This window comes from Falco peregrinus, chromosome 5 (assembly GCF_023634155.1).
Source record: "Falco peregrinus isolate bFalPer1 chromosome 5, bFalPer1.pri, whole genome shotgun sequence".
NCBI classification, from domain to species: Eukaryota; Metazoa; Chordata; class Aves; order Falconiformes; family Falconidae; genus Falco; species Falco peregrinus.
The window spans coordinates 39365669-39391998 of NC_073725.1; the positions used below are offsets into that span (position 1 = coordinate 39365669).

At 35.3% G+C, this 26330-nt stretch overlaps 1 protein-coding gene across 9 annotated transcripts in view; it reads right to left on the reverse strand.

The window, feature by feature from the left end:
• Positions 1 to 26330, reverse strand: part of AKAP9 (A-kinase anchoring protein 9) — a 120806-nt gene that overhangs the window by 61800 nt on the left and 32676 nt on the right. For 5 of the 9 annotated variants that reach the window (XM_055803465.1, XM_055803464.1, XM_055803466.1 and 2 more), the window contains exons 3-14: positions 22799 to 22843; positions 15763 to 15816; positions 15193 to 15363; positions 12552 to 12707; positions 11344 to 11541; positions 8108 to 10552; positions 6335 to 6548; positions 5526 to 5605; positions 3939 to 4077; positions 3342 to 3439; positions 1269 to 1374; positions 647 to 845 (exon numbers count right to left, since the gene is read on the reverse strand). In XM_055803465.1, the coding sequence (XP_055659440.1) occupies positions 647 to 845; positions 1269 to 1374; positions 3342 to 3439; positions 3939 to 4077; positions 5526 to 5605; positions 6335 to 6548; positions 8108 to 10552; positions 11344 to 11541; positions 12552 to 12707; positions 15193 to 15363; positions 15763 to 15816; positions 22799 to 22843 (3905 nt within the window). The remainder of the gene's footprint in view (positions 1 to 646; positions 846 to 1268; positions 1375 to 3341; positions 3440 to 3938; positions 4078 to 5525; positions 5606 to 6334; positions 6549 to 8107; positions 10553 to 11343; positions 11542 to 12551; positions 12708 to 15192; positions 15364 to 15762; positions 15817 to 22798; positions 22844 to 26330) is intronic. The other 4 variants (XM_055803463.1, XM_055803469.1, XM_055803470.1 and 1 more) reach the window with 4 other exon arrangements.

Below are 26330 nucleotides of genomic sequence, written 5' to 3' on the forward strand. Positions count from 1 at the left end.
CCACTCCTTGAACGCATTCAAGGAGACAATGAAAGAATCGGGGAACAGAAGCAGGCTCCATAGCTGTCAGGATTCCCCCATGACAATTTCAACTCTTTCAGTTTTGAATGGCCACAAAGGTCAGGGCCAGGAGAAGGCTGTTGAGTGTATCCCATGGCCCACAATTTGGTGAAAGCCAGAACGTATTAACTGGACCTCAATTCTGCCATGAACTTTATTGTTACATATAATTCTAGAAAATCACCAATTTCATGCAACTGTCTCTTAACCAGGTGTCTTTAGTTGTAAAGTACACTGCCTGGAAGTTCAAGGCTTAAAAGTGGTCTATCAAGTCAGGAGTTTTGAAATTACTGCTAAAAAGCTCATCTATACAAAATGACATTTGTACGTTATCCCAATTATCAAATCAGCCTCTATTAACTATAAAAATGTAATTAATTCTAAATGCTGCACTACTTAGTTTGCAATGTTTACGTCATTTCTTCATAACACTCAACAACTCCTGATGGAACAACATAAGAGTAATGTTTTTATAAAGAATTTCTCAAATTTTGAAATAAAACATGTAGCTTTACACAAATGGTTACCTGAAACACTTGTTTTGTACGCAGTGCAAAGTTACAAGGATTAAAGAACAGATTAATACCTCATGCGGTCAGAGGACACCCCAGCACTCTGAAGCTTGTCCTGCAGATGGACAATCTCTGTAATGTATCTCTCTTCACGTTCTTTCAGCTGCTGTTGGAAATAGGACCGGAGGTGTTCCAGTTCTTGAGCATGCTGTTCTTCAAGCTGTGTTTTAAGGTTCCCCATCTCCTTCAAACAATATTCTTGAACTGTAGAATCTATATGTAGGTTATTGGGTGGGTGGATGGGAATAATAAAACTCCCTCTCAAGTTATTAGCAATGATGGACTGAATAATTATCGTGGTTTAAAAATTATTCTGATATCATATCAATTACTTTTCCATAACAAATAATTCTAACTTCATCTTCAATTTTGCAAAACTATATTTGATATGGCTAACAGAACTTTTTGGTGGAAAACCAAAAAAGCCTAAACCAAAACTGTTTCACAGAATGTAATTCCAAAATATTACAGCAATTTAAAAAAAAAAAATTATCAAGAGTATCATACTGCAAAATCTGCAAAAATCTCTTAGGCGCTTTAAGCTGTAGCAATCTATAAATCAGTTAAAATTTGAAGTCATTGTCCTCTCTCTCTCTGAATATGTACTCATTAAGAACAACATATGCATCTTTTTACCCATTGGACCCTGAGAAGGGGTCTGCAGACACTCATTCCGTGTTTCCAGGTGGCAAGGTTTGTCTTCTTTCCTCCTTTGTGAAGAAGATAGCCATGGTTCTTTGACCTAAAAAATAATCAAGTAAATACAAGTGATGACAATTTGTCCAGGAATAATGCAAACATATTAACTGTAATTATAAACATATAAGAAAGGTTGATAGTCAATGCATAAGAGAGCGTAACCAGTGTTACATGTTTCATTTTACAGCCCGAATGACCAAGTATACATTTATTAGCTAGATGATCAGCCTATGTAGAATGTCCACCGTAAATCTCAAATTCCTCTCTTTGGACCTAAACTGTTAAGTCATAATTCCTCTGACTCCAGGACCATTATACTTCCTTTCCAAGAAGAAGAGGTAAACATTAATACCCTCCTCAGGCCCAAGATGCAGTTTTCACATACAAATGTTTTTTTTCTACATCTATATCCACCAATACACGTGACCTGCAACCATCTCTTGATATAATTGGCTAGTGTACTCTATTTAATACATGGAAGTAACTAACTCCAACTTTACTGACAAAATTTGTCATTAGGAATCCCAGGCCCCCAAGGTAAGTGTAAAAGTTTGGAGCAAGGAAGACAACCTTGGTGGAGGAGAATCAGGTGAGGGAACAAACGAGACATGAAAAATTTGGTAGAGCCTGATGGGAGACACCAAGCAGTGCTGACGGAGCTGGTCTATGTTACTGCGAGGCCATCCTCAATTATCTTTCAAAGGACATTGTGATTGAGGGTGGTTTCTGAGGACTAGATAAAAGCACTCCTACTTCAAGAAAAGTAAGAAAGTTTTGGGGAACTACAGTCAAGTCACCCTCACTTTGATCTCTGGGAAGGCAATGGAGAAAATAATCCTGGAAACCATTCCCAAACATATAAAGCCAAGAAGATACTCCATTTGGGAGTACTCGGTATGGATTTATTAAAGGGGAAATCATACCTGACCAACCTTTCAACATCACCTCTTATTACATGCCCACAGACACACTGATGAAGAATGGGGATGGCAAGGCCAACTGCAAACTGGCTGAACTGCTGGGCTCAAAAAAATTGTGATCGGTTGCACAAAGTCCAGTTGGAAGCCAGTAACTAGTACTAGTGGTATACCTAATCGGTTGATACTAGAACCGATACTGTTTAATCTTTTCATTAATGTCCTGGATAACGGGACAAGAGTGCACCCTCAGCAGCTTTGCAGACTGTACGGAACTGGGAGGAGTGGCTGATACACCAGACGGTTGTGCTGCTGTTTCAAGAGACCTCAACAGGCCAGAGAAATGGGCTGACAGGAGCCTCATTAAGTTCAACAAAGGTGAATGGCAAGTCCTTCACCCTAGAGAGGAATAGCCCTTTGCCCCAGTGCATGCAGAGGACTTCCCAGCTGGAAAGCAGCTTTGCAGAAAAGGACGTGGGGGCCTAGGAGCCAAGTTGGACAGGAATCAGTAATGTGCCATTATGACAAAAGTCCAACAGCCTCCTGGCCTGCATTAGGAAGAGTGTTCGCCATAGGGTCAAGGGAGGGGATCCTTCCTCTCTACCCAGCACTGGTGAGGCACATCTGGACTGCCGGTTCCAGTGCTGCACCCCCAGTATAAGAGAGAAATGGACATACTGGCATGAGTCCAGCAGAGGGTCACAAAGGGGATGGGGGGCTTGGAGCATTTGTCTTACAAGGCCAGGCTGAGAGAACTGGAAATGTGTAACCTGAAGAAGACAAGGTTGGCCACTAGACTCTCCATCCTTGGAGATACTCAAAATTCCATGTGACACAGTGCCAGGCAACCTCCTCTTGCTGACCCTGCTTTGTGTGAGGGGTTGGATTAGATAAACTCCAGAGGTTCCTTCTAACATCAGCCATTCCACAATTCTGTGACGTGGGTAGCAGCTTTCTCTATTTTATCAAATCTTTGCCTTCCTCTGCACTCAACCACAATACATAAACACAATTGCAAACACATTCTTTGCTCGTTCAGAGGGAATTCATGCAAGAGAAAATTCAAACACTTATATATATTAAAAATGTTTACCTGTTTACAATCCTTTATCAGCTGTGTTTGAAGTGCTTTCAGCCTACTGTACTCTTCCATTATCCTGTGTAGAAGTGCATCCATACGCTCTTGCACAGCTAAACAACATAACCAGGGACTTAGAAAAAACACAACCAACCAACAAACTGAAATCAAACATTTTACCACAAACTTTAACAATTTTAATACAGTGAATTGTTCACAAGTTCTCTAATGAAGAATTATCTGATAAACATTACATATTATTGAAACAACTGAGGCCCCTTCCAAATTTTGGATGCATTTTTATATAGTATTGATATATATGATTTTTTTGGTAAAGCTGCTAGCTTCTTCTACAAAAGGAGAAGGGGAAGGAAAACAAACCCAAACCACTTTTTTCACCAATTTCCACTACAATGAAAGCAGCACAAGAAAATACCCATAATAAAAAAAAAAATCAGAAGTGGTTCAGAACAGTGAGGAAATCCCTAAAGCAGCTATTTAGTCACATTAATCAGCACCTGAACAACCAATGGTATAATTGCCAGTCTGAAATACTTGAAATCAGTAATTTATTATTTTCTTTTAACCAGCATGATAGTACAATGTCATTACCTTGAGCCTGACCTCTATGTATTGGTAATTCTACACTCAGTTTTTCTTTCACAGCAGCAGGTTCGTGGAAAATATCCTGTCCCCTATCACCAGCTTCTACAGCAGGTGAAGAATGTTCCTTTTGATTGTAACACAAAGCCTGCATAACAAATTAAACAAAAAAAAAAGTGAAGAATTTTTTGTTAATTTATCAATCACAATTCTAAAACAAAACAAGAAAAATGCTGGCAGGAAAGTAGTACTTTGTGAATATTATCTTCTGTGGAAATGATGGCATAGATGTTTTGTTCTGTCATAAGGACCTAGAAAATCTTTAAAACTCCTGATAAAAGAAACAGGTATGGAAAAACTTTTCAGCTAAAACATAAATACATATATTTTTGAATTCTTATTTAATTTGGAACTGCCAAGTATTAAAATCTTGCAAAGAAAGGCCTCCTTCATTAATACTGAAAGCAAATTTACGTTATAAATGTCTCATTCTTGTAAACCGCAATTTTACTTGGAAGGAGGATTCCCTAAGGCAGAAATGTGTACCTCTTTAGAGATTACCATTCATCATGTCCTTAAGTATTCAACAAATAGTATAAAAGGGGATGGCATAAGAAAACTCATGCAAATCATAAACCAGAACGCCTCATGTTTGTTGGTGTTATGTGGCCAGCAGAATAGCTACCATATTTACCATGACTAGGCAAAGAGAAGATTTATCTGTACAATTTCTGAAGATAAATGATCCTGAAAAGAAACAGGCTGCTCAGAGCACACAGTGGCATTCTTCAGTTAAAGATTTTGGACTCCATAGACAGCAAATTCAGCTTACAAAAGTAAAATCATAATTCCTCCAAAAGCTCAACATGGAATCATACATAACAGCAGCGTTCTTCTCAGCTGTGAAACAACTGATGTCAGGCTCTCATCTAGCTGCTACATTCTGTGAGCTACCATGGAGTCCTGCTTAATCTCTCCTAAGTTGGCTCTCAAGTAAAAAAGTTCTGTTGTCTATTTTCCCCAAAAGATATGGCAAAGTAGTATTACTGGTGGCTGATACTAGAACGCAGACTAAAAATAAGCTTAAATTTTTTACTATAATATTTGATTACTGAGAACAATATAGACAGCAATTTTACTAGCTTCTTAGACACTTAAGTCTTTGAAAGATATCCTGCAGCTAAGAAAGAAATTACTATCTTACTGCAGATATGAGTGTGATGTCCTGTGCGTCAATATGTGTGTGACATTGGATGACTGTTAAATCAAAACATAGAGCCAGACACACACAGAAAGAAAAAAAATACTTCTGAACTAGTAGATGTAAGAGAAACATTAGACAGAAGATTAAGACTAGGTACAAGACAGAAGAATTGTCTGAACAAGGATATAAAAAGCAGGGGGAAAAATATTACAAAACTCCTTGTTATTTTGGAAGGTCAGGTTTAGCAGTCTCTGTTTTGAGATCAATGCAAAGAGAAAAGCTGCAAAAAAAAACCCCAGTTTGAAATTATGCAGAAAAATACGAGGACTCTCTGTACACATGTTTTTGTTTTCAGAATTTTCTTTTAAAAAAGGCTTTTTGTTAAATCTTACCTGAGCAAGCCTAGTACATTCCTCAGTTACAGCTTCATTCAGCTCTTCTATAAGTCTTTGTGTAGATTTGACTTCATCATCTATAAATAAAATATGAATAATTTGTAAACACTAGATGCACAACAACTTTTCAAAGGCCTAATTTCCTGCCTCAGTCACATTGCCTCTTCAGCTTTCTTTTTGTTCCATCACACAGACTCACTTATAGTAGAACTGCATGTTCAAGAGGAGGAAGTGGTAACAAATGGCTTTGTGTGTTAGTGATGTCTAGAAACTTTACAGAAACATACTGTAGGGCAAAGAACTTACGCCAAAAAATTATGCAAGGGCAAATTATGGGATGACACAAAAAAACCCATCATGATAACATAAAAGCTCACTATGGCAAAGAAGTAGTAGCAAAGAAGCTTAACTAATGTGGGCAGGGAGTCAATGCAGGAATTCAAAGAACAGAGAACAAAACAAGCCAAAAATATTTTGCTGATGCATTTGCTTATTATTTCAGTAAGGAATACAACTGTGTATGTTAATCTTTTGTATATTTCTTTACAATTAATTGACCCAATACAAATGGCAAAACACGAGTACTTTCTGTTCCTTCTTTTATATTATTATTACTTTTTGTTTGCTTTTTTAAGTACACCAAGTAATAGACTACTTGTAATGGGTAAGCAATTTGGTACAAAACCACTACAAAATGTTCTACAAAAACAATTTATTGGATAGCTACATGCACAAACTTTTGTGATTTTTTTTTTAAAGACACTTACATATCAAGAGCTTCACTGCCATAATTTTGGCCAAGTTACCTGCTTGTTGAATTTTCAAGGTCTGGAGCTCCAGTTGATGCATTTTTTTAAGATCATTCATCTCTTGCAGGTGACTACTTACAAGTTCCTCTTTAAGACTGCAAAGAGCACTCTCTTTTTCTGCTTTCAAGCACTCACGAACCTGGTCTACATGAGCTGAATAAACCAGGGATAGGCAAATGCGCTGTGCTTCCATCTGTAGCCGTAAATCAGTCTTTGAATAAAAAGACACATTTTACAGTGAGTGAGAAACAGGAAAATAAAAAAGTCCCATCTTAAATTTCTGAAATCAATAGCGTTGAATGGAATACTGCATATATGGTATACTTTAGGTAAATTTAAATATACAAAGGTTGGAAAATTGAATTGTAACAAAATAGTGTAAGACTTCTTAAATTTAAACTAAAAATTGAACTAAAACCAACGAAACTCAATATGCTCCAATTACTATTTTGCAGTGATAAAAACTCAACAAATGTTACCTGATGAAGTGAAAGCACTATCGCCACCAAAGTAAGCTAAGAAAGCTCACTCCAAATACAGGAAAGAAGACTGTATTATTAGTAGACCTTAAAAACATTGATTTCCACGGCTTGTAGTTCTAGCCTGCACTTTTGGTTATTGTTTAGGATATGCCAATAATGAGCTACTTAGAGTTCAAACCTGAACATATTTTTATAGACACTTCTGGACCATAATGATTTTTTAGTTCTATGGCAGGAAATTGCAAGACCCTTATTCACATCCTCATAAAAAACCCCAAACAAATATTACACAGCTGTAGCTCTTTTCTATAATCTCAGAACTGTTTCCAATGTGGCTTTACTTGTGATTTTATTTCTTAGGAAATGAATGAACTACAAACCAACATAAAAGTAGGCAATGGTGGTATTAGTTCACTGCTAGGTGCATTTTTAGAACATGAAAAATAGTAGACTTGTTCTCATCTATTTCTACAGAAAACTTGGTTGCATACTTCTTGCACCACGCTATTCAACTTCATCACTGTATATAAATTTAAAGGCAGATTTATGATTCCAGCACCTAATTAAATACTGGTAATTCAATACTTCGCTATTTTTACTAGCAAATTACAATCCTTTCCATACTACCTGCAATTCATTTACAATACCAAAAAATATGAGAAAAATTTCTCCAGAAAAACTAAGAGATTGGTAACAATCACATGACACGTAACTTATCTTCACACGCTTCTCTTCTCACATTCACATCCAGATACATTTCTTAAGAAGTGGTAACAGCATACACACAGAGATCTTGATGATTGAAGATTAGTTTTTCACAAGCTTGATATTTCACAGGTTTGACAAAAGATAACTGAAGAAGTTAAGAGTTTCACTATCTCTATATTGTTTGAATTGACTACTTAGCAAGTTGAAAAGCTAATCACAGATTAAAGAATTACATCCTGAATAAGTTTTCATCTCAAGTAGGTTAAATCCTATATCAAAGTGTGAAATGTTACAGGCCTCTTCTCCTTACCTTTTTTTGTTGTCATTGTTGATCTAATTAAATGCAAGGGAAGAATATTTCTTTCACTGAAAAACATTATCTTCATACACACTGAGTACGATTACCATTCTGGTCATTGAAGTAACCACTTTCAACCACCGGCTACACTGCCACACACACACAACCACACATCTGTACTTCAAAGTAGCTAATAGGAAAAACATGATGCAAATTTCCAAGTGCAAGGTCCTACAAATTTTCATAGGTAAATTATTTTCTACACTGCTTTATGTAACATACCTGTTCTGATTTTAAGGCATCCACTTGCTGCTGAAGAGTATTATGTTCACTCTGTGCAATGGCTATTAATGATGTTTCATCCGTCAGTCTGTCTGTCACTCCATGCAAATGTTCTACAAAAGACTGCTGTTCTGGTTTCAACATTTGCTCAACTTCCTTTCTTTTTGTTACCTCATGACTGGTATCTTTATCCAAACCTAGATTTCCTCTTAGATTTATTCTTTCATCAACTTTATTCCTTGGACCAGGGGTTTTATTTCTACTTTCAGCTACTGGAGCAGCAGTCTTTAGAGATTTTCCTTTAGAGCATTTTGTCTTAGTGACATTACTACTCCTAATTCCTCTCTGAGCATGGCTAATTATGACTTCTAGTTCTTTACATTTTGCTACAACTTGTTCTTTCTCATCTTTTAAGGATTTAACTTTTTCATTTAAATGACAAATTTCACTATGTTTTGACTTCAACTGTTCCGAGAGATCCGAAAGTCTCAGGGATAATTCCAGTTTCTCACGCTGTGTAACCTCGAGCTTTTCCATAAGTTCTGTCATATCTTTCTCAGCGTCTCCAGCCTCAAATGTGTCTGCCCTGAAGACCTTGATTTCTTTACTTCCTTCAAAATCAGAAGTTTTAGTCTTAAATAAAACCAATCTATTGCTTTGTAAGTGGTGAAGTTTTTCATTCAAAGCTTTGAGTTTGCTTTTATATTCAGCTTCCTGCTTATTCTTGGTCTCTTCTAACTCAGTTTTTGCCTTCAGAAGGCTTGCACATTCTTTCTGCAGCTCTTCACAATCAGCTTCAAATTTTTTCTCGGTAAATGCAAACACACTCTTCTGCCTTTCAGTATCCTCTTGGAGTTGACCATTTTGGTTTTTAAGTTGCTCATTTTCAGTAATCAGCTTTTCTACCGTTTTTTGCAAGTCCAAAATTTCTGACTTAGAGCTAACACTGTTGTTAAAAATGACATTTTCTTCAGAGCTTACCAACATACTTTTTAATTTCTCTTCCAGAGATTTGTTTTCCCCCTTCAGAATGTTATTTTGCCTTTCAAGTTCTGAACACTTTTTTTTAAAGCTATCTTCTGTCTTCCTCATTTGTTCCTGCATCAACTCAGTTTTAAGCTGCAGCTCCTGAATTTCTTGTTCAAGGGTACCTTTTTCCTTTTCCTCCTGCCTAAGCACTTCAATCTCATTCTGCAGCTCATGGATTTGAAGTGTCATTTCTTCAGATCTAGAATTCACAATAGACTGCTGTAAATCTTTTAGGTTTGAAATCTCTAATATCAACTGATTTTGCTTTGTAATTAAGTTGTCCTTTTCGTATTGCATGGCTTCCATCTTTTGACTCATTTCATTTTGTACCTCATCTAACTGCTGTTTATGATGCATATTCAAGTTATCTTTAAGGTTTTCCATGTTCACCATGTGCTCTTTTTGTAAGTCTTCTTTAAGTCTGGAAAGTTCCTCTTCATGACTAAACAGCAGCTTTGTTCTCAGTCTCTCCAATTCTGCTTCTTGAGATTCAGCCATTCTGTCCAAAACCGCATCCTTCTCCCTTTCTAGCATTTCAAGTTTTATTTTGTAATTTGTGACTTCTGCCTCATGTTTTAATTCCAATTCCTTCCTAAATTCAGAAGCAGAATCCAGCTGAGTTTTTAAATCTTCAATCACAATCTGGTATTTTTCAGCTTCATTTAATCTACATTCCATGTCCACTATAGTCTGTTTGGCTCTTTGAACCTGCTCTCTTGAAAAATTCAGCTCTTGGAAAAGATCTTCGATTTTATTTTGTTGAAGAGACTTCTCAGCTGAAATGACTTCCATTTGTTGTGACAACTCTTGCTTTATTTTTTCCCTTTCATTATCAGCATCTTGCAATTTTACATTCAATTCATTAATTTTAATATTCATTAAATGCATTTGATCTTCATTAACATACTCATTCAAACACAGACCTGAAGTTTTCTCCAATTCTACTTTTTGTTGCAAAAGACGCTGTTCTATTTCCATTGCATGTTGCTTAATTAATTCTTGCTTCATTTGTACAATCTGCTGCCCATGCATTTCATCTAATTCAGCCTGAAGTTGTGCCAGTCTCCTTTGTGTTTCTAATTCCATTCTTTGCACAATGTCAGCTTCAGACTGGCTGTCTTTATAACATCGTTTCTGCAATTCTTCCACAGTTCCCATTAATTGTTTTATTTCATCGGAACACTGCCTTTCTTTCTGTTTGTAGGTGGCAAGTTCAACTTTCATGTTACTTATCTCCTGGTTCTTTAGTGAAATCTGTTCTTTCAATTCTTCAAGCAATTTACTGACATCTGATAATTTTTCCTTAAGCTGAAATGAATTTTTTTCTTCTTCTCCAAGTTTTGCTTCCAGCTCTCCAACTAATGCTTCTTTTTCCTGTAGTTTACTCAAATCTTCTCCCTCATTTTTCTGTTTTTCCTTTAAAAAATGAGCAAAAACCACGTTCTTATTTTTAGTTCATCTGAACATATAAGAACATTTATAGACTTAGCTATTAAACACAATGCCTTTTTTAGAAGGCTAGCGATCATTTATAAGAACTAAATATAAATTATTTGTTGACCTCATTTAAAGGCTTTCAGTACCTTTGGAATAAGTGACAATCCCTGCCCCCGCAAACAAAGGAAAACAACCAAACAAAATCAAAAAACACCAGTTACTTCCATTTTCCCCAGTTGTGCTCCGATACTTTAAAAAAAAAAAATAAAAATTGGTACAAGCTTTGTCTCTTGTCACTGTTAATGATATTTTATTTTTTTAGGAACTTTTAAGATGTTTTCTAGGAAGGATAATAAAAAAAATTACACGAACAAAAGAACTGGTTCTTTCCTTAAGACAGAAAAGACTGTTCAACCAGGTTATTTTAATTTTTTTTCCTAACAAAATGATCTAATTTAATCAAGACATTCTAATATACAGTATAGTTTCATAATTTGTTGTAAATATTTCTTCATTTTTTTAGAACATGATACATATTACTGATTTAAAAATTTCAGGTTTAAACTATGCATGTATTACGTGTTAGTTAACAGAAGCAGTCTTAAATTTAAAATTAGGTTAGAATTAAAATTAAATTAGAAAAATCTTTGTATGCATTATATACAGCACGCTCACAATCTGTGATTTGGCCCTTGTATTTCAAAGCAACTATAAAATCCTGAAAGGAAAAAACAGATTAGGAAAAGTGATCTTTCTAGTAAGGAACATACCATTTCATATGCTGTGATTTTGTCTTGAAGGTATGTAATCTGCACTTCAAACTCTTCATTCTTTTTTTGGTAATTCTTCAACAGACATTCTTGTTCTTCTAGCTGTTGCTGATGTGAAATTATCTGTTGCTTGGCTTGCAATAAATCAGCAGCTGTGCAACTATGGCTGGTGTTCCTTAGTGCTTCACTTGCCTGCAACTTGAATGTTAAAAAAAATAAAACTTAAAATACATCAAGTTCTTCAGAAACAGCTTGTACTACAAATAAACAATATTTTTATTATTATTTTTTAAATAATGTTATTACTGTATTAAAAAATACATACAAAGAGTGATCTTTATTTTCTTCTTCCACATCACAGGCCTGAAGACTATCGCAAAATTTTAGAAGGTCTTTTAGGAGGTACTGATATAGCCTTATTCATTTGGGATGGCTAACCAATAAAAGATATTCAATATTAAATCATTTCATGGTGAGCTAGCACAGGACAGCAGTGTCTCAGAAACATTTCTAAGTAGTAAAATGAACTAGTTGCAATTACTGTCCCCATAACCAGATTTTTAATAATAAATAACTCAGGCTTCAGAATATAATCCACTTGAAGCTCAAAAGAGCTTTATAAGGTGCTTAAACAGCACAAAATACTACAATATCAACTGCAACACTGTAAACTGTGGTCACACAGGCTAACAGAGCACCTCAGTCACTAGTGCTTTTAGAACAAATGCTTCTCTGAAACGTAACTTTGTTATTTAAATTAACTTCTAATAACACCACAAGAGGCAGGTTTTACCCAAAAATACAGGAAGGACTAGAGCATGAAGTGGTGGGGCCCACCAGAGTTGATGACTGGCTGTTTTGATTTCAAAGGGAACAGGCTGGATTTCTGCCCAAAGCTCTGGGAGCTAATTACACAAGTGTTTTCCCCTAAAATAACTGTCATTACCCAGTATTTATCAGAAGCTACTACCATATACTATGAAAGAAAACAGCCTAATTTTTACTATTCTATAGTGAATTAGTACAATAAACCAGGTACTTTAATGACAACTGTAGGACCCTAAAGTGACTGCTGATCTACATTATGAGAGCAATTCTTCAAAAATGCACAAAAATTCTGTGTTTCTGAAGGAAGTAGCCTTTTATGGACCATCCAAAGTGACACCAATTTTCAAAAACCGATAAATATTGGTAGCACTGTAACTTACATGCTGAAACTGAATTTGCAGTTTTTGACTTTGTTCAGTAAGCTCTAAGAACTCCCTCATAGTTTCATCCTTTTCTTTCCGTGCCTGCTGTAGGTTAGTAGTGAGCTGAGTGATAATGTCATCTCTTTTTTTGATAGCAGCTTCAAATTCTTGCAGCTACAAAATATAAAATTTAAACTATTAGTGTACCTTAAAAAAAATATACTAGCTTATTCTAGTTAATTAGAAATAAGTCATCCCTAACCTCTCAATTTAAAAGATGTCTCACAGACCTACTGGAGCATTTATGTTTTCACAAACCCTATTTATAAAAATTTCAGAAACAGAATTTCCCCCCTCACCTAACAATATATGACTTCTCTTTATCAAAGAACAAAATCTGAACCTTTAAGAAGGTTAATTGCTATGTATTTAACTTGCTTTTAAACTAAAAAGTGTGGCCACATAAACAAACCATCATAAAGGAAGCCAGAGTATCTACCTAATAGTGTTTCAGCAATTTTGTACAACTACTCATGTCCACACACTTTTCCCACAATAAATGCAAGTTATATCACCTTTCACTGAAAATGCAATAAATTGCATTCATCATACTAAAAGTATGTAATAGATACCATGCAGTACTCTACATTGTGAACCCTGAGAAATTATTCATAACTACATGAGAAAATCAGCTCAAGCTGCAAAACTTACACAGTGTACCTAACAGATGAATCTTTTGTAATTTGTAATGATGAAGAAATGACAAAAGTACAGAAAAAAATCCTTTGCAACTGTTTAACTTTTTTTGTAGGATTACAATCAGGCCAACAGGAATTCCACAATACTAATTCCAACTATTTTATGTGCAATTACATAAATACATGTGTTACTTGGTTAAATGTCTATTTGAACTTATTTAAAGACTAGTGGTATCTTCATCTCTACATATTGCAAATTTCTTAAAACAGTTATAGAGGATGACTGATGGTTTGTTCCCAAACTGTTCCCCAAAAGAAGCTTCTCCAGGTTACACCCTGAGTCTCGAAGTTAAAATTGTAATGCTTCCAGATAAAGCTTACTGATTTAGAGGATAGGGACATTATTCAGTGGGATACAAAAAACAGAAGTCCCTTAAACAAGCCAAACTATGCAAAGAATTTGAGGAAATTCCTGTAAAGTTCTTTTCACAAGACTGAACTCCTACTACAAAAGCACAGACCTAGTAGAAATACTAGATGTTTGTTATAATAGAGAAAATTAGGAACAGATCAGACACTTAAGTATGTCATACCTTTCCTTTTGCATCTGTTCAAAGAAATTGAATTAATAAATATCTCTGTTCCAATCCACACACTGTTATGATAATTTTCAACTTTTATAATTCAATCTTTTTCTATAAACAACAGGCAGAACTAAAGCAACAAGGTATCTTCCACACTCCCCTTTTACAATTCTTTTGTTTCTTCTGAAAAACAAGCTATATGCATTTCTCAACCGAGATAATATGCACTGTACTACTATCATAAAAAAACATGCTGCAACTATTAAGATATTATTGTACCACAGCCTGCTTTGCTTTAATATATTTTAATTTATTTTTAAATAGTAAACAGTCATTTAAAAAATGCAAACATTTCCACTTTCAGCTTTTTCAGGAAAATCTAGCAGTAGTCACAATTGTGAGAAGCTAGAATTATGTTTATGTTCTTTATTACGCTGTAATTATTACTATTATGTTTAGCAACACAGACAAAAGACACACTAATCAGAAGCTGAGTTTGACTTAAAATGCAACACCAGAAATTCACCAACAGACAAAGGAATGGTAAACCACCTCCTCCAGGGCAACCAACAAGATCAGTCTAGTATGGTGGAAAAATACAACATCCATTTTCACAGAAAAATACAAATGAAAGCAGAAAAAATTATAACTGTGCAATAATAATGATTGTGAAAATGACAATATTAGAACAATTTCTGTAGTAGTTTGCAACAAATAGAAAAACACAGTGATGTGACTTTAATCCAAATTAAAAGAGAGAAGTAAGACATGAAGCATGACAAAGCACTGCTTCCAGTGCATTGCCACACTTGCTTGAACTGGAAGAATATTCTTTACTTTACAATCTAACTTTAAATTCCAATGGCATTTCTAAAGTACAAAATACTTCCCTGTAATCCCAAGATGTTTATTGAAACATTCTGACACAGCTGCCTTGTATTCCAGACGTGAAGTCTGACAAAATATCTTTTTCGTTCAAGGATCAACTAGTTATATTATTTCTTAGGAAGTAAAACCTGAGGTTTTTTTATCTTGGAGCAAAAGAAAGGTATTAAAGAAACGCAGTCTTTGCACAACTAGAGAAGAATTAGGGCTCTCCTTGAAGAAAATTGTCTTTGCATTCCTGATTTGAAGAAAGTCACTTCAAAGACAACTGGAATTTTAGTCACAAAATACAGAGAAGCAAGACACACGATGGAAATGCCATTCAAAGAAACAGAGTGCATAGTATTGATTGAAAGAAATTATGTGTAATTCTGTATCACACACTGACTGCATTGTGAACAGCTGCCATTAAGTGTGAACTCTTTCAGGTGATGCTCTGCAATTTTGCATGTAACCAAGTAGCAAGCAGAAAGCAACATAAGGTAATTATACCTGTTGCAATCCTTCTGTACCATAAGCTGCCCTCATTTCTTCTAGCTCTCTGTTTAGCTCTTCAATTTCTTGTTGTTTCCCAGCCAATTCATCCTCCATCACCTCTAGTTGCATGTGAGAGTGCTGCATTCCATACTCAGAACAAATCTCTCCAATTCCAAATTCTTCTTCCTAAATCAATCCAAGTTCCTTAACATGCCAATTTTTTATGCTTTATCACAGTAAACTAAAATATCAAATGCCACCTTAGAACATTAACATACAAGACAGCATCAAAGATCTTATTGCCATGGTAACCTCTTTTGTTAGTATAATTCACATCTCAGAAGCACTAACATAAAGCATTTCTGCCAGTTCTGCTTTATAATCTTAGCCTTAATAGAAGTAGTAATTTGTTTTTAATTTCAAGTTTAATGACACACTATATTAAAATATAATAAATAATGTAGATGCAGAGCAGAGCATGCAAAATAAAGTATTAGTCAGCAACATAGGTTTTGTTCAGAACAAATTGTTTTGAGGTTTTTAGTATTTACCATTAGTATTATCATTCAATTTGCAATACTGTACCCTGATTAAGTCTGCAGGTATAGCTGTTCTTGTCACAAAACTGCAACCATTTACCTGTATAAAGACAATTTCTAAATACATTATTATTTGAAATAAACCTTGATTTCTATTTTCCATTCATTTGAATCTTTTGTGGGGATTCCTGCAGGCCAACAGGAATTTTTATGCTACAAAAATTTCATTTGAAATACAAAGTAGCTTTATATATAGTAAATTGCATCAAAGTAAGCATATGTAACAGGTAAAACACCCAAAACTGCAAAAATGGATACTACTGTCTAAAACCAAACCCCATATTTTGAATTTAAACATCTAAAGAAAGCAGAGGGATTCAGATTTAAAGGTCAATGCAAAGCTTTATACTTAAAATTATTAAAATGCAGTACTATTGCATTTAAAATTGTTTAATATTTCTCTATATTACTAAACATAGTTATGCATTCTAAACGTTATTTATACGCCCCCAAGATTTACTCTTTCTGAAAGTCACCAATCTCTCAATAGTAGATGAAAGGCAGTATCATAAGACTCTTATCCTCAATTTGAAGGAATTTCTTAAAATTGAAAGAACAAGGCAAAAATTATGCATTTAACATAAGACATTTGGGGAAAATCCTCTTTCACCCACCTCACACTGCAATCCCTTTCAGCTTCTGTGAGAATTTTGGTTCTACACACTGTGCAAACCAGTAAGGACAAATCTCCAAAAGGCAAGCAGAAGCCCAAGTGGCAGTTACAGGTCAAAAAACCACCTCCAAATGAAAAGAATTATGTTGTGTACTTCTGGGTAACCATAAAACAGACAGGCAGGCTTTTAAAGGAGCAGACCAATGTTTTAAAATGAGAACGCAGTAATAGCTGTACTTCCCCTCAGAGCTTTCTATTACATCAGAGCCTGAAACAAAATAACGCTACTTGAGACTGAAAGGCATGCATCACAGTGTTTCAGACCGGAATACTATGTTTCCATGAAAGAAAGAAGCTATACTGCTCAGACTTTTGCCGTAGTCTAGATTAGGGCTTACTTACAAAGGACTATTACGCCTGAGCAAAGCAATAAGCACAGTTAGAAATGGGATCGATATAGTCATCAAATTTGTATTAAGAGAATGAATAAACTTGCATTAGACAAGAATTTGCAGAGCTGACACAGTGCCCTTTCAACTCCTGGCTTCAAGTAAAAAGGAAGACAACACAGGCAGATTATTACTTTACTTTAGAAAGAATTAAGAAAATTGCAGTAAACAGCAGTCCAGGCAACTCACAGAGGCACTGCACATCGCTTGTGTATTGCCAGATGTTCGCTCTACATTCAGACATACAAGCATCTACACAACGCCTGGCACCAACGTCTTTATTCAGATTTTGGGGCATGTCCCAGATTAATAACACTAGTAGTTTAACAGAAACTCTATTTTGAAACACTTTTCCTTTTTTTTTTAACTCCCATTTTATTTAGGCTTAATTGATAAAGATGTAGTATAGGATTCTTGTAATCTACCACAGTGGACATGCTTCTCTTCCTGTGAACCATTTCTGTGTACAACAAAGACTCTTAGTTGCTTTATAACAAGCGCTGCTAGGAAAGACATAAAAGCCTTATCTCATTAAATGTTCCAGACTCCTCAGCAGCTGAAATTTCTACAAAAGACCTTTCACTTATAAAAGGGATTTTGCTATATTCATTCAAAACAACTGCCTGGAACTTCAGAAATCCTGCCTCATTTCACAGGAGCCTAACTCTTAGAGATCACAGAAATGAACCACAGTAATACGGTAGTCCATGCTATTTCTCATCTGGTACCTTCTCCTTTCAAATGCCTTATGCCTTCTCTTAAAGTGCAAACTGAAACACAACAAGACAACAAATTGCACTGCAATCCATGGAAAAAGCAGCCAAACCACAGCAGCAGGGTGCTGTGCACATGGGAGACTCAAGAGCAGCCTGGCAACTTCTAGCACAACAAGAATCCTTCTATGTCAGAACAGACAAGACAGTTGGGGCTGAGTTACTACCTTCAAAACATCTTAATTTAAAATTATTTTTTCACTTATCTGCAATATATGAAGACTGTAATCCAGATGTCAGCTTCAGCATTAACATCTGTTTACACAAGGCCTACTGAACTTCTGTGTTTTCTGTCATGGCCCCAGTAGTTTACCCATATAGAGATTTTCTGCAAGCCCATAAATACTACTGATGTAGATTCTTAGAAATTTTTTTCTTTTAAAGCTTTGCAGTTCACCTTTAATGCTGAAACATCCTTATGATGCGCTTAGTTACATACCCCAGCAAACAATCAAAGGTGTAAAGAAACAATCAAACTGCATTGGATTTTAAGGTAACGGAAACAAGGAGTAACCAGAGCTCTAGATACAATTGCATAAACAAAGTAAGAAAAAATTAGATTTTACAACACATTAGCTGCCCAGGAGCAACTGTTCTGGTGAACAACAGACAGGAAACAAGCGAAGGTTATAGAAGTCATTCAATGGACATTCTGATTTTTTTCTTCCTTGTTTGTATTTTCAAAATAATTCACAGAAACAGTATTTACTAATACAAAGTAAAATAAAATTTGTAGTCTATTGGATAAAAATAAAGGTATTATTTATATTGCATCAGTAAATACATATGTTTAAAACAAATTAATCTTCCAGAAGAACACAAAGAAAACCCAAGTTCCACCACTGAATTAAGGCAGCAATTCATGATAACTGCCACCAGGGGGCAGGATTACACTTACGAAGTCACTGTACCTCTTTTAATGTTCCTTAGACCTTGGAAGACTTGAAACTGTACCCCAGAAAGAGTAGCAATAATATGTAATGTAAGACTACTTATAACATTAATGCCAGTACTACAGAGATCTCCCTTTATCAATAGCTAATTCATGCTCAGCATACTGTTCAATCACTGGCAAATATAAAAAATGCCCTCAATACAACTTATTACAGACAGGCAAGAAGACTTCTGATTAATCAAGTGCTTTGATTTCGTAGTAGAAACATACAGAAGTATCTTTGAATGGATTAACAATTTTACCTCATGTTTTCATTCCCCCCACCCCCCTTTTCTTTTAACTTTTAGACATCCGACTCCTTCACAAAAATTAATACGTAGACCAGCAACACTGCTTGTCACTGTTCTTAGCCTCTCCTCAATTATCTAGTTATGTCACAACTGACTGTATGAAACATAGCAATTAGGGTTACTTGGGAAAATTAATTTCAGTTGTGGGATTTTTGTGTTTTGTTGGGGTCTTTTAATACTCCATAAACAAAAAACATTCTCAGTTTGTGATGAAAATAATTACAATCATCTAACTACAGTTAATAACTTCTGAAGAATAAAAACTAATGGCTTTTTAAAATATCATGGCTTAATACACTTCTTAATATATTAATAGCACACAATAAAGGATTTCTTTATGTAGTGGTTAAGGTTGAGGTATAGAATTTCATTAACATTAAAAAAAATTGGGTAGAGAGTCAATAAGGGGGGGAAAAATAACCAGGTGAAACAGTCTTTCAGTCATACTGTAAAATTGAGGCATACAGAAAATATATGGGGGCAATTTCACCTTACAGTTATAAAAAACCCCACAAATACTAGCTGTTGGAAAAAGCCTAGCTTCCCTTAGTTCCGAGTTGAGACCATAACCTTAAATAGCTAATCACCATTATCATTTAATGTAAGACTATGCAGGTAGGTGTCATCCTTGGTCAAAGTGAGTAATTTGTTACAAAAGGCAAGCTGGCCACATGATGGATTTATCAGTCTCCAGTTTGGCTACTACCTTTGATAATGTATGTATTTAGAAAGGTGGCAAAAAAAAACCTGAACAAGAGACTGTATTTACAATAAAATTCCTTCAAGACAAGAATTCCTATATAAACATTCACTGGTTCCTACAAATTTCGTATTGGCTTATCATTGTGTGTCTGGTAAATTTCCTAAAAAGCAAAATACTCATAACTGAATTTTATCCAATTCCCCAAAAGAAGGGGCTGAAGAATTATAAACATCTGACTTATTTTATCAACTGCAACAAAACAAATTATTTATTACCTATTTCACTTTGAAGCATGACAGCCTTGCTTTCAACATAATTTCTGACAAAAACCACTAAAAAGAATACCAATGTTCTAACCAACGAGGGGAAAGACGAATCAACAAGCCTATGTTTCTACAAATGTGTCATTTCTTAGTATTCTGAAATGGAGGCCATGTATCTGAAAAACGTAAGCACAGCAACATTTCATGCAACTTCAGAATTATGTTGTTACAGATGGAATGCAACTTATTCTCATCTTCTTCAACCGAAAAGGCCTCAGATCACTTTATTTACAGGGTGGACGTGAATTTAATTAGAGCTTTTAATAATAAAAATAACATTACAGCTGACATGAAAAATATAGAAAATTCATTTTCTAAAATATACACATTCCTAAACACCCTGTTTCCTCACTGCAGATACCAACCAACTGTAATGAACTGGAATTTAAAAGAGCTTATTAAGATAATAACTCTCACCACTTGAGTTTGTTCTTCACCAGATCCAGTATCACGTTACTATCATCATGTTACTATTCACAAGTTTTGTGTTGCCTGCTTATGTCTTAGAAAATAACTCTGAGGGAGGTAAAAAGTCTTTTTGCATGAATGAGAATAAGAAGTGCCTAGAAATGCACCTATCATTGCATTTTTGGAAAAAATCTTCAGTTTTGAGGAAATCTGCCATTTTGTAAAAGGCACATTCAGAAGGCAGTCTGGATGTAATTCTGTTGTCTTTAGTAGCTGAAAAATTGCTCCCTAATATATTCTGTAGTCACCTACAGAAATCTTTAAAGACTGAAGGGGGGTAAAGTCAAGTGTTTAGATGTGGGAATTCATTTTAAAATAAAAGCTCTGAATTCAAATGATACTAACAACAAAACACTTAAAATCAGAATATATCCACAATTATCATGAGGCACTATGACAGATCTTTTCTGTATTCCACCTCCTCGTGCAAAGATGTGTTTCTTAAGCTTTTGCAATCACTCTTCAGCACTGCTTCCTACCACCTCAGAAGTGATCAAAATTTCTTAGTCTTACTTAGTTACATATGTAATACCTCTCACTTGTAAAAATACATGAACATCAATGCCACTGTCAACTGTTTTCATGGGTTCATTCTTCACATACTGCATATTTCATTTAATAGTAATCACATACCATGGTGATGCATATTCTAAAAAGGTGCAGTAAGGTCACAGGCAGTTGTTCAAAAGTCCATTTGCTACACTCTCAGTGGCAAACTGCGTGCACATACCACCCTATCATCTTACCACACATAAAGCAAACTTGGACCCTTTTTGTCCTTTGCTACTTTAATTCCTATAAACCACATTTTATCTATGAAAAATACAAAATCTTTAAACTGATTATATTTTTCCCCTCCAGGTAGAGTTTCCTTCAACCCCTTGCACCTATCCCTGCATAAAAATGTTTTTTCTTTCCTTCACTTGCAGCACGCCCCAGCAGCTGGACTGGAATTTTCAATTCCAGAAGTGCTGGTCTCAGGGTTTGGATTTGTTTTGGTTGGTTGGTTGGGGGGGTGCGCTTTTTAAAAAAAATCTGCATCACAAAAAACACACCCTAAGAACAATCACAATTGACCATACCAAGGGTCCATATGGTTCAGTATTCTGTATTTTCAAAGTAGCCCATAATGACTGTCAGGGGACGGGGATGTTTTCCCTGTACTCCCAAGTGCCTCCCTCCCAACACACCAGAAGAAAGTGAGGGTGCTTATCAACAAGGACAGGAGGAAGAAAGGACAGTGGGAGAGAAAAAGTCAGACTGGGGAAGAGAGGGACAGGCAAAGAATTCAACTTAAAAGGCTGAGACCAAATCTATGGAAGAAAGTGCACCTGGGATTTGATGAGGGAGGCTGGAAAGAAAAACTGCCGCTTTCACCTAGGACAAGTTGAGCTGAACAGTAGAAGGACCCCAATATAAGAAGAGGGAATAAAGCAGAACAGGTTTTCAAGGAAAAGGGAGAAAAAAAATATTAAAAGAAGTTACCAAAGTTACTTCAGCAACAGAGGCTCATTTGGTTAGTACACCCCCTCTTACTTGTTGCCAAGCTTAAGATTCTGGGTTGTGTTCTGCAGAACTGTTTAGCACAAAGATCTGCAAAACAGGACCCAGATTGTCACCACAAAAAGCAATTGAGACACAAAAAATTAATTTTTTAAACTAGAAACAATATTTACTGTAATCAGATATTCCATGGCTATTTCTTGCAAGCATGTTCTTGACCCATAGTTATGAGTGAGGTAGTTTACTCCTCACAAACATACAAACTGTTTTATTTGGCATGACCAAAGTTCGGTATATGCTACCAGCCTTCGATGTTACAGAGACGAGCAGTAGATCCCAATGTGTGGTGGCCTGACCCCTGCCCACAGCTAGGCACCCCTTCCAGTCACTCACTCACTCCACCTACCAGCAGGACAGAGGAATCAGAAGGCTAAAAGCAAGAAAATTCACGGGCTGAGATAAAGACAGCTTAATAAGTGAAAGAAAACAAAACAAAGCCCCTAAACAAGGGATGCAAAAGCATCACGTCACCACCTCCCATCAGCAGACTGATGCCAAGCCAGTCACTGAGCAACAGCTGCTTTGGAACTCATTAAAACATAATCAACTTGTTAAATAGTTGCCCACAGAAATTTAGTAGAGCTTATGCACAGCCACAACTCCAATGGCAACACAAAGCATTAATACAACCATAATGATGACATTGTTACAACAGTTCATATATCTACTGGATTATTGATTATAGTAGCCATCCCATTATGTAGTCAACACAATGCTTGCTTTAATGGTACATGAATGATACCAGTAATAACATGAAACAGCTTTCTCTAGTATCATGTCTGCTCTTTCTTTCCTTCTCTTTTTGAAAACAATGCACAGCATTGCAGTAAACACGCAAAAGAAAAGTTGAAAGAAAAGTTAGGAAAAACATTACTTCAGTCTTACCTCAGAACTGTAATCTTCTACTGTGGTGGAAATTTCACTTTCCGGCTAAAATAAAATATTAAAATATTTACAATGATGGCACTCTAACAATATTAAAGAAGACATTTTCCATCCGTTTCTGAGAATGCAGACAGTATTTGAAAATAGTAAGGTATACATGAATTTGATTAGAATATATATATATCTATCTATATCTATATATCTATATCTATATCTCAAAGGCCACCTCCACTTTCTTGAAATCCCAGCTTAAAAAAAAAAGTTACTTTGCTATTCTATGATCATGGAAACATTGTAATTATCTGACAAAGTCTTCTTTGCTATACTATGATCATGGAAACATTATAATTATCTGACAAAGTCTTCTAATAAAAATACAATGTACAGGTACCAAATAATATTTGGAAATATTACTTGTATTATTTTTTTTAAAGTAGTAAGGAGTACCAAGAAAAGGACTTTTCTCTGGTAGAGCTATTTTACCCAATTAGCAACATTGCTGGCTTAAAAACATCATCATCATCTATCGAACGTCATTTTCATACAGGCAAGACTTTTGATGTTGACTAGAGTTTTAAAACAAACACTCATATTCTCCTTCCGCTTCCATGGAAACCAAGGAAAAGTAAAAGTGACCAGGAAGATCAAGGACAAAGACTCAAATCTTGTGATCTAATAAATCAGAGCAATTAAAGGAACAAAGTCTTAACAAAGTGAGCATAAACGTGCCATGAAGGACACTTGATTTAAATACAGAGTATCTTGCTGACCTATATACAATATAACAGGCTTGAGAATCAAGATGTTAGTAGGAAAATATGCAAAATCAAATTATCTACAAAATGTGCCCTACTGTGGAGTAAGTACCCTTTTGAACTCAAAAGGCGTAATTTTGAGTTAAAACTACTTTAGCAAAAATGAAGTGTACATAATAGGCTTTTCCAAAATTCATTTAACACATTAACCAGCCTCACATTAAATCAGTTTTCATTTCACACTTAATTCTGTCAGTCTTATTTTCAAAGGAACATAGTCAGTTTTATATCAGTAGACATCAGTAAAATTTGGAACTGTCAGCTGCGTTTTGTTTTGTATTTTTTTTTAAAGAAATCTGCCACTCAGACCTACTGGACGTCTGCAGTTTTTATAGTCCCAACATCATCGATTGTACCTATTTTGAATCCAGTATGCAGCTCCACAGTGCAATTAACCTAAAAAGAGGGTATTACGTACAGAGTACTCAAACCTAATTAAAAATACAAACGTGGAAGCTAAAATTCATACAGTGGTCCACCTTAAAAATAAGTCAAGATAAAACAGAAATCAAAACTATGGTTTAAAACCACAGGGTGACAAAAGTGTTTCTGCTGTGGAATATACAATTAGTACTTCACAATATTTATTTTTTATATAAATATATATTGTATTCCTATTATATACACTTATATGTATATTTGTGTATATAAGCATATACACACACAAATTTTACATTGTATTTGTCATCTGTGTCCTTGTTCTAGGACAAAGTTCTCTGGAAGGAATAATAAAATCAGGGAAAACCACATTGTTACTTATATACATATATACATGACAAGTGTATGGCTGTATCACACTACAATTTTTCATTGTTTGTTCCAATTCAGAAGACTTCACAAAGAAATATTAGAAGTATTCCTATAAATGTACATATTTAATTCTTTAAGTTCTTTATATGGTGCATGAAATGCAGGTACTTCAACATGCAAAAAACAAGGACAAGTAGTCTGACTTCTTATATAGTTTTTCCTTGTAATGTTTTTGAATTATATAAACATCTCCTTGTTTGTAAGATGACAAATGAATGTTTAGATCCTGGGATAAACACAAGCCTAGTACATAATTACAGTAAAAGGCAAAGAACTTGTAGATCGAATATATTAGGTTAGAGTGAGAAAATATGATCTCACAGAAAGGTGATTACTGAAAATAATTCTCTATTTTTTTAATGATAATTTGGCCAGATGCTTTAAAAATTAATATATTGCTGGTCTTTCCTAAATACCAATCTAAAGTAAAAGAACCTCTAAAACAGTTTTTAAAAAATTATCAAAACCCATAGTGTTCCATCACTCTAGGTGTGCAATACCTGTTAGCAGCATAAATATTCTAAAATATCTCCTTCAATCCTGGATCTAGATATTTTTTTGGCTGTTAGGATCAAGTATTTTTGCTAAGGGATTTATTGAAGGTAAGTACAGAAAGATGGCTAAATGAACTCAAGTTACATGGATCTGATTTTTATGCTAAGGGGTTCATCCAAACCCTGCTAAAAATCAATTTAAAAGACTTAAATTCTGTGAGGTCACACATTAAACTGTAAGACTTAATGCTGTTTTTTTGCTGCCAGACTCAATAACATTACAAGTAGCCAACAATTTACAGGCACTCATCCTGCCCTCCTAACAGCTGTGCCTAAGAGCTGACCAACCTTATTTCAAAATCCAGTACCTTCCATTAGCCATCCATTCTGTATGCTTTAGTAGTTCTTTGGTCAACAGAATTAATTATGTTCTATACGGATCAGCTGTCCAAACCACAGGGGTCCAGTTTAAAAGGAACTGCTTCAAAAAGTTCATATATACCCACACTGTATTTATGGAATTTGAAATAGGTATCTGTTACACTGACTTCAGGCTGCTAGTTTGCATGTATTCTACCATCCACGCCCCAGAACATTTTCTTGCTACAAACAGTTCTCCTCTTCTGGCAAGATGTTTTAATTCTTTACTTACTATTTTCTTCACTGACAACGAGGTTGATAGTTGCCTATAGTCTTTGAGATGTTTACTCTGTATTTTAACTATCTCCATCAACTCTGCCCATAGTACCTTTAGTGATAACACTTAAGGATTCAGAAAATTTAACACACTTTCATCTGTATACATTCTGCACAGGAAATACTGCAAGATGATACAAAAAAGGGAATAATCAGGCTGTGGAACACAGAAGTTTCATTCCAGAGTAACTTGCTTCTGTACGCAGTTAAGCATTGCTCAGAAGTTGTGTTCTTTGGTACTGGATGCCCAACATTATCACAGCGTTCACAAAAGAACTCATATATGAAACTGGCCACAAGAACTGAAATGTTATTTTTCTGTTTCTTTAGAAAACTTTCATATGTAACAATAAAATGTTTGGCAAGAACGGACATCCAGTATTAAACTACTGCAGCTGCAATGGATGAGAGTATTAAAGGGCAAGAACCAAGACCGAGTATTCATGGAACAGAATTCTACCTGAAGTAGATTCTTTGACCTTTTTTATGACCTCAGTGTAAACTGTTACAAAAATGGAACTCCAAAATTCTGGATTCATTCCTGAATGCACAATAGCCAGTATCAGAAGCAAAACCAAGTTATTTTAGCTTGGCCAGTTTCACATGGGTCACTAGAGATCCATAGATGATCACAACCTGTGTGAGACTAAGGAAGAGGTCCATGACTAGGAAGAGAGGCCAAGAGAATGTAATCTGAAAATCCCAGTCATGAAACCC